We start from the raw sequence: 15,903 nt of genomic DNA on the forward strand, positions 1-15,903 counted from the left end.
GAAATAGTCATTTTTAGAGTCGTAGAACAGGTAGAAAGTGAGGTTACGAGTCGCCACTGATGAAAAATAAATAAAATTAGATGCATCTGGAAGCACATGCATATTGCTGTAATTCCGGACATATTTTGAAATGGCCACGTCCCCCGGAACCTTCTATAGAGTAGTCATGTCAGTCAGTGGTTCTAGAAATGCTTCCGGAATTATCACCTTCAAAAATCTTGAAGTTTGATGCCCATATATATTGATATGGTTCCGATAATGTTTATAATTGGGGAAGTGCCCCAGAGCACCTGGATTAGACCTGTTCATATTTTAAAAAAATATCTGGAAATCTACCGGTCAAGCAGTATTCGGAATTCTCATGCCAAGAACATTGTCTGGTCAAATTTTCAGCTTATTTGATAAAGATTTCAGTATGCTTCAAGTTGAAAAATTGTTTTTGGACTAATTTCAAGGTTTAAAAAATCATAACCAGCATATGGAAAATCAAAACCACTTGATATTACCACTATTTGAAAGCTAATTTTATTCTGTTATAGTTCGTCGAACACGCTAATAAGATTAAATTGAGTTTTAACATTGTTTGATCCAAATTTGTACTCCGCAGTACCCAGAAATTACAGTTTTCTCAATATACATGGTATATAAAACACCCATTGGCATTATTTTTTCAGGCCCTAGTCAACGGGAATCAAACATAATACATTTATGAATTCATTGACCATCAATAGATTACATGTTGCTTAAGGCAATAAATTACAATAAATGCCCAAAGACCGAGCACCGCATCGCAACCTGATGATAGTTAAATCATGCATGACACACGTACCGGAAACGAATGAATTGAACAAGTTAGCATTGCTTTTTCTTTCCGAGTGATGATTGTTTTGATCGCATTTCACTGATCATTTAGAACGATTTGAAAACAATCATCATCATCGACTGAGGAAAGGCAGTGCTAACGTGTTCATTTTTTGTATTCTTTGAAGCTCACGGTGGTGCTCTTGGCTCACCACAGTGGATTTACAAACGTGCTTTATAATAACCTATTTTTTACAATTTATTTTCGTAAGATAAATGGTAACTTTGAACGGGATTGACTTTTAGATATGCATTGAGCTTGAGCTTGCTTGAGCTTGATTGGCCGCCCGTGGATGCACTCCAGTATCGCCAGATCAGCTGCACTTACACAAGGAACCAACCGAATGACTGCTTGGGACTAACAGGCATCCTCAGTGTATAAGTGCTGGTGATCTTCTATTTTTAGGCAACAATGGCACCTGCCACGTCAGAATGCAGACCAATGAGGGGAAGGGGGAGGAATTGATGATGCATTGAACTGACTCCCACGTAGACCATATATTCCACTGCATCCACGTCAGTTCATGCGGGAGTGTATGGATTGGGGGAAAGGCATGGCAGATAGGTTTGCTTTTGTGGTTAGCAGACTGCCTATGTATCAGGCGTAAGGAAAGGCAAGCGCGTGGAAGAATGGAAGTGTTAGGGAAACGGTTTCTTGTCCGTCTCTGGTTCTAGCGTTTGCTATGAACGAATAGTTTGAGTGTGATATATTTAGAATGGAAGATAGAAGCAAGTGAGTGATATATACAACTACAAAGTACGAGGAAAGGGACGGGCCTGGGATTGAACCCATGACCTTCTGCATATGAAGCAGAAGCGGTAGCCATCAGACCACCAAACCCGTCTTTTAGATATGCATTGTCATCATGTCTGGAAATTAAAAATCCAAATTTTTCATGCTGGCTTGCTGTTCAGTGAAAACACTTCCCGAAAAAAGAGATTTTCAAGAACCTCGAGATACAAACCTCAACCAAACTATGTTAAAACTTGCTCCAATCATAAAATCGTGTTCAGCAAAAGTTCTTAGAATTGAATAAACTACTATGTAGAAATATTTCCGATAATTTCGTTCGGTATGTTTCCGATGTTTCGTTCGGTAGTTATGATTTTTTAAAGCTTGAAAATAGCCCAAAAACACATAATTGATTTGAAGCACAACTAAATTTACTCTATATTGAGTGAAATTTTGGCTAGAAGTTAATTTCGCAATGAAAAATCAAAGTATAGGTTGACTAGGGAGTTTCCAGACATTTTTGAAAAAATGAATAGGTCTAACCTGGATCCTACTATAGAGTTGTCAGTACATCTAATGGTTCTGAATATGCTGCCAAAAGCATCATTTTGAAGTTTGATGCCTACGTAGATACAGTTCCGAATAATATTTACATGATTGGAGATACAAACATGACTGCCTTATTTTCCGGAACCTGTTTTACGGAAATGGCCATATTTCGGAGGGTTTCCAATGAATCTTAATGCATTCGCCGGCCTTCAATTTTCTATTAGTTCTAGTTTCTAGGAAAATTTTAAACATCTATTCAACTTCACACCGCACAAAATAAAACAAGCGACAGAAAAATGCCATTTGCAGGGCTGGTAGCAAAAATGGGCACCGAAAAAAGTTATTTTAGTGACCAGATTTGAGAAATAAGTGACTAAAAAGTGACTTTCGATTTTCGAAAAAGTGACTAAAAGTGACTTGACAATCAAGGAATTGTATTATATTTTTTTGTTATTTTTACTACTAACCTGCCAAAATTATAACATATTTTGTTCGAAAAAATGCGCTAACTGAGTAACAAAATCTGTTACAACCCTTTTGCAATCCACTAGTCGGGTTGTCTTCAGGGAAATGTCAAGAAAAAAATTTGTCCGCGAAGAATTTCTAAAAATAAATCCTAGTTTAATTTCTAATGAAGCTTGTGTGAGTAATAATGATGAATACCTACGATGATCTCTGAAAGATTTCTTGGATTCTTGAAGAATATATTTCTTGATAAATTGTTATGATAATCAAAAATGTTGGAAAAATTTCTAGAGGAACCTAATGATGAATCCCAGATGCCATTAATCGAGGAATTCTTGGAAAAGATTTTATCCAATAATACTTTAAACTTGCTTAACTAGCTTGAGCAATTCCGCAGAGTAATTGTGGATGAATTTTTGAGAGAATCCTTATAAAAATGCCTGGATTAAATATAAAAAGACGTAGGAATTATTGTAGGGTGTCTTGCAAAAATGTCGATTTTTTTTTCGAAAACTCTGCAATGAACCTTTGGGGAAGAACTTTTGTAAGACCTGCGGGAAGAATCCTAGAAGTAACGCTTGGAGAAATCAAAGAATCAGTGGATAGACATCTAGAGGAAATACTGAGATTTTTTCTTTCAGAGTAATCTCTGTGCAAATTACTGGAGGTAGTAGCGTAGGAATGCTCTAAAATGTTTAGTACCAAATTCAGAAGAAATTCCTCTAAGCTTCTATTGAAAAACTGGTGGCGTTCCTGGTGGAGTTCTTGAAATTATTCCAGAAGGAATCTCTGGATAAATAGTTACGTAATAACCTCTGAAGGTTTCTCTGGAGCCTCTAGAACAGGCCTGCCCAACCTTTTTGGCTCTTTTTCGACATAAATAGTTGGTGCGTTCTCAAGAATAGAAAGATATGAACAAAATTAGTCTCAAATGAAAGCTTGGTTGTATATTTGGTTAATTCATGCTGAAAATTTAAAAATTGTATCAACCTCTTTGTTACCGACGCAATTAAGTTCAAAAAATGATCCGGCCGGACTGATTTTTACCTTTGCTTGTATCGCTAGCGAAGAGTTTGATATAAATTTAAAATTTTCAGCATGGATTAGACAGATATACTACCAAGCTTTCATTTGAGACTAATTTTGTTCATTTCGGTCTATTCTTGCGAACGCACCAACAATTTATATCGAAAAAGAGCCAAAAAGGTTGGGCAGGCCTGCTCTAGAATGTTGCACCAGAATTCACTGCAAGCAGATTAACTATCTCTTTCCGACGACTTCAATCGACAGTTTCTTTATGAAAAAGCTTTTTTATAAAAAGTAATTCAATAAACAATGTTTCAAAGAGTCTGCTTTTTCAAAACCAGTTTAATTTTTTTTGGTTTTTTTTTTGCAACAGTAAATTGATTGGTTACCAATAGTTTTACAATTCAAAAAGTTAGTTGACTTTGGAAAGTATAGAATCATAATTTAATAGTATTCCGCTGGTTCGGATTGCTTCAAGTTCGTCAAAAATTAATGGAGTTCTGGAGCTACCATGGGAAAGACAAGGTTAAGGCAAAAAAGTGGCTGTAGATGCCATATTGATTATAATATCTTTGGAGACCTTAACTAAAAATAAACACTTTTTAGAGATATGCATTGAACTAGTATCCAAGCCTTACAAAAGATCTACTTTCCTGAAAATATACTATTTTTCTTACCGGTAGTAAGCTTTAATCTTTTCCTATAAAATTATTTATTTCATATGGAACTGGGAATCGTACTTGCCCAAGTACTTGCCTTTTCCATTTTCCAGTCCTACTTCCTTATTTAAACAAGTCTTATTCGGAATAATAAAAATAACTAATAATTAATTGACTGAATTTCTCAAGTAGTGTTGTAATAGCGGCGCAGCCGAAAGTTTTTTTAATTGAACAAATTTTGTTTACAAAATGGACATATTCTGCCATAATAATTACTGGTTCGAAGTAACTTCCCTGCATATAGCCGGAATCCGTTGATAATTCCAGGTTGAATAAAATTCCCTGATAATTCCAGGTTTTACCAGGTAGTAGAAACCCTGCTAACTTAAAACTTAGCTTAAATTAAAAAGGCCGATTCATAATTTTCTCCCGAAAATTTAGCTCAAAATAGTGGAAAAAAGTGACTTTTTGACGAAAAAAGTGACTTTAGTTGAAATGGCTTCAAAAAAGAGACTTTAAAGTGACTGGCCTCAAAAAAGTGACCAAGTCACTAAAAAGTGACTCGCTACCAGCCTTGCATTTGGACATGACCTCGGAAAATCCGGAACATCTCCGGTATCCGGTGGTCAATATGCATGGTCAAGTAAAGTTCTTGAAACTAGACCAAATTTGTCCTCGGCGGCGTCAGGATGCATCCAATTTCATTTATTTTTCATAAAGCTAAGTATTTGAAACTAGGCAAAATTTTGCCTATCCCCTGTACATACACCAGCTACACCTTTGTCGAAGACCGTCCTCAAATCGGACGCCTCAGAAATTAGTTATTGATTTAAGTGTGAATTGACAATCTTTGGCTGCTAGAATTGAGCTGCTCCGTAAGCATCACTGGGTAACGCAGCAATGTTGCCTGTTCAGAAGATAAATGATCACTGTTGCAGAATTTCCGATTTGATATAAATCAATAACTGATTATTGAGACACCTGATTTGAATACGGTCTTCGGCAAAGTAGTAGGTATAGGTATTTATCACCTATAGGTGATAAATGTAAGTTATAGTATTAGCATATTACTAACCATCAGAGGCTCATTGGAAAAAAAACTATGACCGATTGAATGCATTGCTTGTTTTTTCCATAGTTGTTCTCATGCAAACTTTAAAGGTCTTGTGCAGTCTCAGTTTTTATCCCAATGAGTTCAGATGAGCGGTGTGAAGCTAAAACGATATTTGGAATCACCCTAATATTTATTCTTCTGTGTAGTTCAACAGGAAGTTAATCTTCTTCATTCGTAATAGGTATGAGTTCAAAAGCCGCTCAATGCGATGCATAAGTATTTCAACAAATATTTTTCTCAAGACAACCACTTGTAACGGTTCAGTGACGTTTTAACTAGTATTTTAGTCTCTCTTGATTAGTAATCGAGTAAATAAGCTTCACGAGATGTTGTTAGTGCAACAATATTACGTATCAGATAGAAAAGTCCCCACTGGCTAATGAGTAAGCGTAAGCAAGAGCAGAAACTACCACCAACCACTATGAGTTCCACAACTCGCTTCTGCCAGTCGATCGCGTCAAATGAGCTCAGCTTGTCATGCAAATAATGCGCGTCGCAAACCAGTTTCGATGATCAACTCGACCTAATCGAACCAATAGAATAATGAGATACGAACGACATTGTAGGCTTCAGGAATGTAGGTCTGTGGATACGAGCCAGAAGTAAGGTAAACACTTGCACACACCCCTCTAAGACCTGTCGATCCACACTTTGGTACATCTTGAATTACTTTTAGGCATACGTGCATGTCGCAAGCTCGTTGAAACTTTGATATAGTCTCCTCGTACCTCGTAAAGTTGTAATACCGCAATTCAAGATCGATAATGATCGCTCGTCGTAATTTGATAGAGAGAACTTCCACTTGTGTATTCCATTCTAATGTCTTAGTTGATTGACAAGTTTCCCTAAAATAGTCTCTACCGGCTATATCGAGAGTCAGTTGGATGATGCACCGTGCCTCCTGCATTGCGCTATAGACAGACACTTGCGACACCTTCTTGACGTATGAAATCCGTTGAAAATGGTAAACACAAATCACAGCTACGAGCCTTTTTTTACGACCACCACTTGTTTGGATTTGGTTCGAATGCGCGCAAAACTGCATTTCACTTCAATGTTTACCCTTAAGCTATCTGTTTTGTATATATAGGCGCTTGCATATAACGTGTGCACGGTTGCGCACTGCCAAGTGTGTCTTATAAATAAGCGACCGATAAGTGATAACGAAATGAACCGCGTGTTAGCCAGTGCAAAAGACGGTCAATGAGTCGGTTGGTCTTTGAGTTCTGGTTGATGCAATTCGAACTCCTGATTAATAGTATACCGGCAGTGGTGGCCGAAGAGTGAACCCACTGCTTTCATATATTTTATTTCACTCTGTATCACTAATAACACACTTTCGGGTTGTTTACCAGCCAAAGTATCTGGTAGACTTCAAGTCTTCTGAGATCGATACAAGTCTGTATAACAATTAGAACTTTAGCGTCAGCACTGAGTGTGACAGAGCGTTTAGCGTATAGTTCATAATTGGTGCAAACCTGATACACCTAGAATGTTCTCAGTTCGTTCAACTAACTTTCAAGATTTGTCATTTATTATATTCATTCCTCAGACACCATGGATACATGTAAAAAAAGAAATGTTTGTGATGTTCTCCAAAATTTGAATTTTAATCGAGTTATTAGATATATTTACTGCAATGTGTTCGATCAGCTTTTGAGCGTTTGCCTAAAAACCTAGTACACGAAAACATTATCTAATGCATTTGTATCCCTGACAAACACATATTATCTCGCCCAAGTTTAGCGAATACTTAAAACGTTAAATCTCTAATAAAACTTACCAACAGAATATGATGACGGCAATAGCAACGCTAGTCGCACAGGTCGGATAGCTGGACAGGAACAACCCATGCTTGTAATAGAGTTGTGAAACCCTGGACGGCAAGGTGGTCGCCTTCTCCTCGGCTTCCCGACCCACCGTAGGCTTCTGGCGCGAAATGGTACGCCCAGTGGCCGATATCGGCATCGGCGTCGTCACTAGTTTTGTATTGCCGGGCGTTACCAAGGCGCCGGGCGGCAACGCAACCGGGAACGGCTGCTGGGCCGTATGTTGTAGATGCTGGCTGTGGTGGGCGTGATTGTGGTGTTGCGAGGGCAGGTGATTCTGCTGCTGTTGTTGGTAAGGGTATTGGGGCATTTGGCCTGACCCATTACCACCACCGCCACTTCCACCGCCAGCCGGCGAAAAGTGCGCGTCAATGTTCGATGACGTCGTCATCTAGAAGCGTATTCCGAAGACACTTTTCAGCACTATCAATCACTCCCGCTTCTAAGCACGTTGCGTGCGTCTCTTTAAGAAGCACTTGCTAATGAACTTTTTTTTTGTTTAAAACTCGTTCCTTTTCAAGGCCACCGAAAATAATCCCAATTACTGATGCTGTGACCGTTTCTTCTCGTTTGCTTCGTCTCTAAGTTTACGTACAGACTCACAAAAAATTCCATTATCTTTTCGAGCGTTTACAGCGCTTCTTCTCGTCATTCTTACGCCACAACTTGGTTTTAATTTTTGCGATCTTCTTCTGCACCACACACTTTTCAATTCATTCTTCTGCACTTTGTATTTCGTATTTCTTCCACCGGAGAACCTTTTCATGAACTTCTATCGAGAGTACATACAGTGGCTTTAATCAATCTTTATTGACTCGCAAAGCGGTGTACATTTCCCATGAATGATAGCACATAGGTAGTTATATCACTGGTACACAGATATACGAGTTTATTATACACATGCAAATCTGGTCACTGGTCGGCACTGCTGCTGGCTGTAGAATGTAAAATCACCTCAATGATAATCAACTTTGCTGTCATGCTTCCATTTCTGACGTGGGATGCCACTGTGGGACAAATAGGGGGGAGACCGTGCAACAAATATCAGACACCGGAAAAACACGAAGGGACGAATGACCCACGGGTTAAAGTCCCCCTCATCAAACAACAATAACAACAACAACAACCAGAAAAACATGACTTTGTCGTAGTTTCTCCATTTTTATAGTATATTAGAGAGGTTTTAGCTACAGTCATTAGCCTCGAAATTTTCTTCATTATTTCAAATGTTTTAAACAAATTTCAAAAATATTTCACGGGATTAAATACAAATGATCTAAAAGGCTTATAAACTTATTAAAATTTTGGATTATCTTTATTACTATTTTACAGTGACTTATTTGAACTACCAGAGAAATTATTTGATTTGTGCGAAAATATCTGAGAATGCATAGCATAGCTCATTAGGAAGTCATTCTATAAGTTTAATGGAGCTACCCCAAATGAAATAATTTCGATTTGCACAAGGTCAGTAGGCATAAATTCGTTCGGCAAAGTTTTAAAAAGACCGAAGGCAATTTGGCATAACGGACACTTCAGTTAGAATAGCCTATTTAAAAGAAGGATCATAACCATGGTTGAATCCCAGTTACACCAAAGAGCATTATGCCCCAAAGAGAAGTGGATAGGATAAGTGGGACAGAATAATGGTTTAAGATAACATTTTCTCTCTACACCGTTTATTCTACTAGGTCATATTCTGAGCGCATAACCAAAATTTGAACCCTTTTGGTTCAAAACTGAAGCTGCAGAAGCCCTGTATGGGAAAACCAAGTAATTCATTTACAATGGTGTCAATGCCAAACAACTAAATGCAGGAAAACAAGTACGACGGAGCATTTTATTGGCTCGCGTACCAAACTTTTCTAACAAATGCGATTTTAGTGCCTAAAATAAAAAAAAATCGGGATGTTCCACTGCGGGGTGAAATTGATTCCTTGTCAATGCGATCATCCTTAGTTTATTCAAGAATGAATTGATAATTTCTTATTATAATATTTTTTAAAATTTTGCATAACTAAATTGTTGTCTATGAATCCGATTATGCCTTCCATATTTTTCACAATACTATATTTATGGAAATTTTTGATAATTATAATTATAGTAATTTATATAATTAAATTTAAAGAATACCACAAAACACGCTTAAATTAAGGCAAATTCCAATGGAACTTTCTAATATCTAACAAAAATTTAACAATTTCAACAAAATGAGCGAATTGGTACAAATTTATATGGTATTATCTGTTTTGGGTATATATCGTAATCATCTTAACAAACTTTGAGGCTGACATCATTTCCAGATTTCTGTTTAAAATTTTTGTTCATCGGTGGTTTAAGTCTACGGGTGTCTGCCAATACAACACCGAATATGATTCTGTAATTTAAAATAATTTTCATAGAAATGAACATTAATTAACACAAAAATTTCTCAACACACAATTCGACAATAATTAAGATATACAACGATCATTTCTCACAGGTTCATAGTAATCGATGCCGTATTAGTAAGAAATAACATCGTAATCATTTTCACCCTACTGATCAATTTGATCCGAATTTGCGGTACTATGCTGATACTGTTTTTTTTTTCAGTATGTTCACATACTAGAACTTGATGATTTTTAATTGTTGTGTTAATAATCAAACGTCCTGGATTGGAACTATATCAAGCAAATGATTATGTAAGCGCTTAATTAAGCTTAATTAATGGATTAATCCATTACAAAACATCGATGGATTACCTCTAGTAAAATGTTGCCTATGTTGGTAGTAGAAATGGCAGGATAGCAATTTTTGAAAGTTTCTCACGTTCTTTGGCATTGTAATTAAAAAATACAAATTGACCTAGCTAGTTTAGTTATGCTAAATGACTTCATGCCATATTAGCTCGTCCCTTTTTAGCAAAATTTTCAGTTTTCTGAATTACAGGACTGCTAGCGACTGGATGTTTTGAAAATATGAACTTAAGAAATCTGTAGGAATAAAAAAGTAACCAAAAAGAGATCCAACATTTCATTTGAAATTTGACTTTTTTGCTTAGCTTCAAATTGGTGGTAGAAGAATTTAACCTTTGAGCAAAGTAACTAACCCACAGAAGTTTGTTTTCTTGCTAACGTGATTGAGGAAGAAACGTTTCACATATCAGAACGTTTGACATTCATCAATAATATAGTATCCACTAAACTCCGCCAGTGTTTATTCTGCTCCGATTCCCTTTTTACCTACCAAAACAACAACCCTATTTTCTATCTCGTTTTTCGGACATTTGATAAGATTTTGTTCACTATGAATGAATGCAACACGTCGTACTAATTACAAAATTGGAAACTATCCGACGATAACTGAAAAGTATTACCATTTTATAGTCTTCAAATAAGCATTTGCTTAATGTGCCCATTATGTCATAAATGTATTTTTTTTTTTTTGCATGATCTTGTGCAGGAATTTCGTCAGAAGTTTAGGTTTTTGTCCTTTTAGGATTATTAATTCCTTGATTTCTTCAGTGAGCTTCAACGAACTTCCTAAAAAAATCATCCAATAATATCAATCTACAGGGTGTCTATTCGTTTACCGAAACGAAATTCCCTGATATTCCCAGGTTTTTTTTAGATTTTACAAAATAATTCCAGGTTCAAAAACAGAACATTTCTCTAAGAATATTCCTAAAAATTTTATTTTTGAAATTCCTAGCGACAAAACGACAAATAATACTGTTTGTATTACTGTATGCATTTTCAATGTTTTTTACAAGGAATTTCATCAGAAATTAGCTCAGGTATTTGCCCAAAGATTCAGATCATTCCAAAATTTTCCTTAAGGAATTCTGTTATGAATTTTCTTTCAGATATCTCAAAATACAATCTGTGTTTTTGCGAAAAATGTCACAGAAATTATCTCAGCGATCCCATCAGGAATTACTTCATATATGATTTCAGATATTTTTCAAGAAAGCTTTAAGATTTCAAGGTTTTTCTCCGGCGAATATCATTATATTGATATAACATGTTGGAGTATTCAACCAGAAACTTCTCCAGATATGCCTCCAGGAATTTCTCAAAATTTCATACAAAATTTTCCTTCAAAATTTCTTTACAATTCTAACTAGGATTTCCTCTAAGAATACCTTTCAGGAATTACTCCAGATATTGCTAAGAGATTTTTCACGGAAGTCTTCAAAGATTTGTCCAAGTATTCTTTCAAGAGTTTTTCGTGATGAATTTCTAAAGTCATCCTTGATAAATAAGGATTTCCATAGTAACTATTGACGAACTTTCAAAGGATTTTCTAAATTAATTGCTAAGATAATTGAATAAAAAACAAATCATTTAAATCTCTGTTAAGGACCTCCTTGAAGAACACCGGACGAAATCTCTAAAAAATTGTGTAGGAATGAGGATTTCTTGGAAAAATTGTTGTAGTGGTAACTGGTCTGAAACCTTGAATGAACTTTTATATTTTTTGGATGAAATATTGGTGAAATTCCTAGAAAAACTTCTGGAGAAACTGAATTACGAAACAAGGCTATTATTATTTTAAATGTCCCTAATTGATTTTCTCAAAAAATCCCTCGAGGAATTTTTGAAGTAATTCTTTGGAGTGACCATGGATGAAATGGCGTATAAATACTTGTCGGGCGTATGAAAAAAAAACTTAGAATTAATTTTATTAAAACTCATGAATTAACCTTAGTAAAAAACCCTCAGAAATTCTGTGAGAATATTTGGGAAATCTAAAGCTAAAGAATTTGGTTGAAAAGTCAGTGAAAAAAATATTTGGATGAAGTCCTACGACAGTCTTTGGAAAAAAAATCAAAGTAATCAGTGAGAAAATTACTGGAGGTAGTAACGTTGAAATGTTCAAGAATTTCCTGAAGCAAGTTCTAGAGAAATTCCTTTAAGCAATCTTTGAAAAATTGCTTGAAGAATACTCACAAAATTACAAAATTTCAAATTGCTTGAAAGATACTCACAGAATTACTTAGCGATACTTTGAAAGATACTCAAATAATTACTAGCAAATCGTTGGAAGAATCAGTAGAAAGTATCTAAAGAAAATATTAAATATTTGCTCAAATTTTGCACAAATACCGAGCATATAAACTTTTTATTGAAAATAGACTTACATTGAAATAGTGATCAAGTTTCAAAATAAAAATCTTCTCATATGAAACATTTAGGAGAATAAACGAAAAACTCTTTAAAACTGCTTCTTCCTCAAAATATTGTTTTTCTGTCAGACAAAAACACTCTGTCCCACTGTCCGTCCACACTGCGCATCCCACGACAGCTTGTACGAGATTTTGCACCGCGCCGTTCAATCTTAGAACCGTGTTCTTCTTAACGGTGGCAGCACTCCGAATCCACAAAACACACAATCGAAACCCGCACACAAAAACTCCGGTAACCGATGATGAGATGAGCAAGATTGAATCGAAAACAGAGAATGGATTGCACAGCGCTGCTTCTGCATCTGCTCGTTTTCCTTTTCACTTCGTTTCGCTGCACTCCGGTTCTGCGTAATTTCCTTTTCGGTCAACGGGCACCCGTTATCAATTCCTTGCGACCCGCAAGAGCCTGCCGGTTTCTTTGAATAATAAATTCGGCCGAGTCATCGACCCATAAATAACACCGATATTTTCCTCCGATTTATCCGAAATTACATAATATTCCCCCGACAAACAACACATACGCAGCAAGGAACCGCAAAATAATATCCTCGCCACACCACAGAGAGGGAAAGAGTGCGATCCGGGATTTTCTAACGCGTCATCTTTTCTTACTACGTTTTCACTTCACTTTCCTGCTGGCTTCACCTAATTCGGAATCGGTTCAATTAGCAGCGCGGGATTCTCCTGCGGCCTGCCAGCGAAACTTACACTGTCTGTTAATTAACACCACACGCGTTACGGCGATATTGTTCACGGCACTTGGTAGAAGCGGACCGTTTTCGGAAGACGGTGTCCACTTATTTTTCAACTTCTGAGCGCGATTATTGCGATTCCGAGATACTTTTCAGCACTGCTGCTGCTGATGGGTGGCAAACGAGTCGAAGTGGAACACCTGCATTTTTTTTTTTGCTTTTTTTCACATGCCGTGACAGCGAACTGTCATCACGCTCATAAATTTCGTCATACGAGCCCATGCAGCAGAGTATGGTCAGCTTTCACATACAGTGAATGTTTGATTTTGTAACCTTGAAAGAAAAGATCGACAAAGGGAAATCGATCATGTTTTTTAGTCTAAAGCGAAGTATGCACTTCAACAGAAAAGTAATCGCCTATCTCGATGCGTGGGAAATTTCTTGCAAGAAATGCTCAAGAAAAGCATTTTTCTTCTATCGCAGTACGCAGTTGAAAAAAAATGTCTTTTCAAATGGAGCTCACTGTAGGAAATTTCTTGACCATTTCTTGAGCAGAAATTTTTACTTTTCTTGAGCGGAACTGCATACCTAGCTTAAAGCTAAGTATGCTGTTTCGCTCAAGAAAAGTAAAGAAATTCCTTGACTGAAAAGGTCAAGAAATTTCCTACAGAGAGCCCCCTTTGAAGTGACATTTCTCGCGGAACATTACTAAAGGACCTATCTAACATTGAGAGGCTCTCTTTGTTTACTTTCTCTTTCATCAATAACTGAGTCACATTAACCTCTTCTGTTGCGTTTTTTGTATGAAACGCTAGTCAAGGAAATTGACTTTCGATCTATAGTGAAAAACTTCCCAAAATCTTTAGTATTCCACTGTTATTATGGAAAGAGAACGAGAGAGGAGAGAATCTCTCATTTGTACATAGGTCCTTTAGTAATGTTCCGCGAGATTTCTTCTCAACTGCGTACTGCGATAAAAAAAAAGTGATTTTCTTGACCATTTCTTGGGAGAAATTTTCCACGCATCGAGATAGGCGATTCCTTTTCTTGTCAGTAGCAAACCGGCCTTAAGCCTGATTTGCTGCTGAAAAGGAATTGCTGAAGAAATTTCTCGCCGTTTCCTTGCAGAAATTTTCTACAGCGACTCCCATTTGAACTGACATTTCTTTTCAACTGCTTTCTACGATCAGAAAAAAAGCGCATTCTTGATCGATTCCTTGCAGAAATTTCCCATGCACCAAGATAGGCCGAGAAATTACTTTTCAGCAGCGAATTAGGTTATACGCTTGAAGTTATCGCGTCTCCACAGTTGAAGCCGGAAGCAATCGATTTATCTCTAAATATACATCGAACGTAACGTCGGGAGCGTCGAACCGCTGGTCAGCGGACCTGGTGTGCTACACAGCGCTTCTTACCGGACGTACCTCCGACTCATGGATTTGGAGAAAATCCGTTTTTCGCGTGTCGAAAATTCCGATTTTCAACTGTGTGAAAGATATTTATAGGACAAATCGTGTACATTCCAACATTAACGTGTCGGTGGCTTTTTTATATTGCGCTCTAACAAGAAAAATCCACAATAAAAAAACTATACCTAGAGGATAAATGAAGCGTGTGCAAGAATAGGCCTTTTCATGTGACAGGTCCGTTTATGCATTTGTTTACATCGGTGGAGGACCAGTGCTAACACGGGACTGTCATCTCCATAGAAGAACTGTCAAAGAGCTTCCCGATCAGCTGATTTGAAACGTCTTGTGAATAGGCCTATCAGGACGAATATGACATGATCGATTTTTCTTCATCGATCCTCTCTGCTATGAATATAGGGGTTGTTTTTATCATTATGCAAGTGAAAATTTCTGTCACAACAGTACTATTGCCTTTTCGTATATGAGTTAAAATGACTAATAAAATAAGTTGATATGAATAATAATTAATGTATAATTTTACATGTAATCCCACTTATTTGCAAAACTTGTGTGCTGGATATTGGACCATTTTGAAACCGAAACTCTGAGCTCAATTTGCAGACGTTGCTTGAAAGCATTCGGAGCAGAACAAATTCTAACCGGTTTTATCGGTCCGCGACGAGAAATAGACCATTTCCGTGAAATTTTTTTATTGGCTTATATGCTTACTGTCAATTTAATGAACAAACTTTCCTAAGGAATCAATATGTTTTGGAGCCTCTAACTATTGGAAAACAATGAAAAACTGGCGACAGGTTAGTTCACCCCTCGGTCCCCTACAATATATTTCTCTCCGATTTTTTGTCCCTATGATTTTTTCTCCACATCGTGGTGAATATTATTCCTTGATGTTTCAAAAATGGCGGGACGAGAAATCTGACAGACTAAGGCCGCACGGAACGTCATCATAAGGGCTCATTCATTTATTTCATAACGTTGAAATTGGCCTTTTTGGACACCCACCCACCCCCTTGTAACACTTTTTGTATGAATATCATACAATTTTTGTATGGGCCGTAACATGGTTGGGACACCCACCCACCCCCTCCAGCGTTATGAAATTTGTGAATGGGCCCTAATCATCCTATCCATTTGAAGAAACAAATCTCAAGTCCCACTCCAAATATCGATGTGGAAAATTCTCGCATAACTTATGATCTCGCCCTAAAAGCCATTGGTAATCATGTGAGTAGCTTGTTGTTTCTGAATATTTGAATGAAGTTACACGTTATTTAACAATGCTGTGAAGAAGAAAGGAACATTCTCTACCTGCCAGTGGTGTTGGTTTGGATGCTTATTCATTCATTTGTTCAGAAACAACGAGCTACACACGTGG

General features: G+C 36.9%; 1 protein-coding gene across 7 annotated transcripts in view; it reads right to left on the reverse strand.

Annotated features, from left to right (window-relative positions):
• LOC5566863 (sterol regulatory element-binding protein cleavage-activating protein) overlaps positions 1 to 13,315 on the reverse strand; it is a 29,826-nt gene extending 16,511 nt beyond the window's left edge. Inside the window, exons 1-2 of one of the 7 annotated variants that reach the window (XM_021854687.1) lie at positions 12,566 to 13,315; positions 7,191 to 8,171 (exon numbers count right to left, since the gene is read on the reverse strand). In XM_021854687.1, the coding sequence (XP_021710379.1) occupies positions 7,191 to 7,627 (437 nt within the window). In that variant the 5' untranslated portion in view covers positions 7,628 to 8,171; positions 12,566 to 13,315. The other 6 variants (XM_021854691.1, XM_021854692.1, XM_021854690.1 and 3 more) reach the window with 6 other exon arrangements.
• Between the last annotated feature and the right edge of the window lie 2,588 nt (positions 13,316 to 15,903).

Source organism: Aedes aegypti, chromosome 3 (genome assembly GCF_002204515.2).
Source record: "Aedes aegypti strain LVP_AGWG chromosome 3, AaegL5.0 Primary Assembly, whole genome shotgun sequence".
In the NCBI taxonomy this organism is placed as follows: Eukaryota; Metazoa; Arthropoda; class Insecta; order Diptera; family Culicidae; genus Aedes; species Aedes aegypti.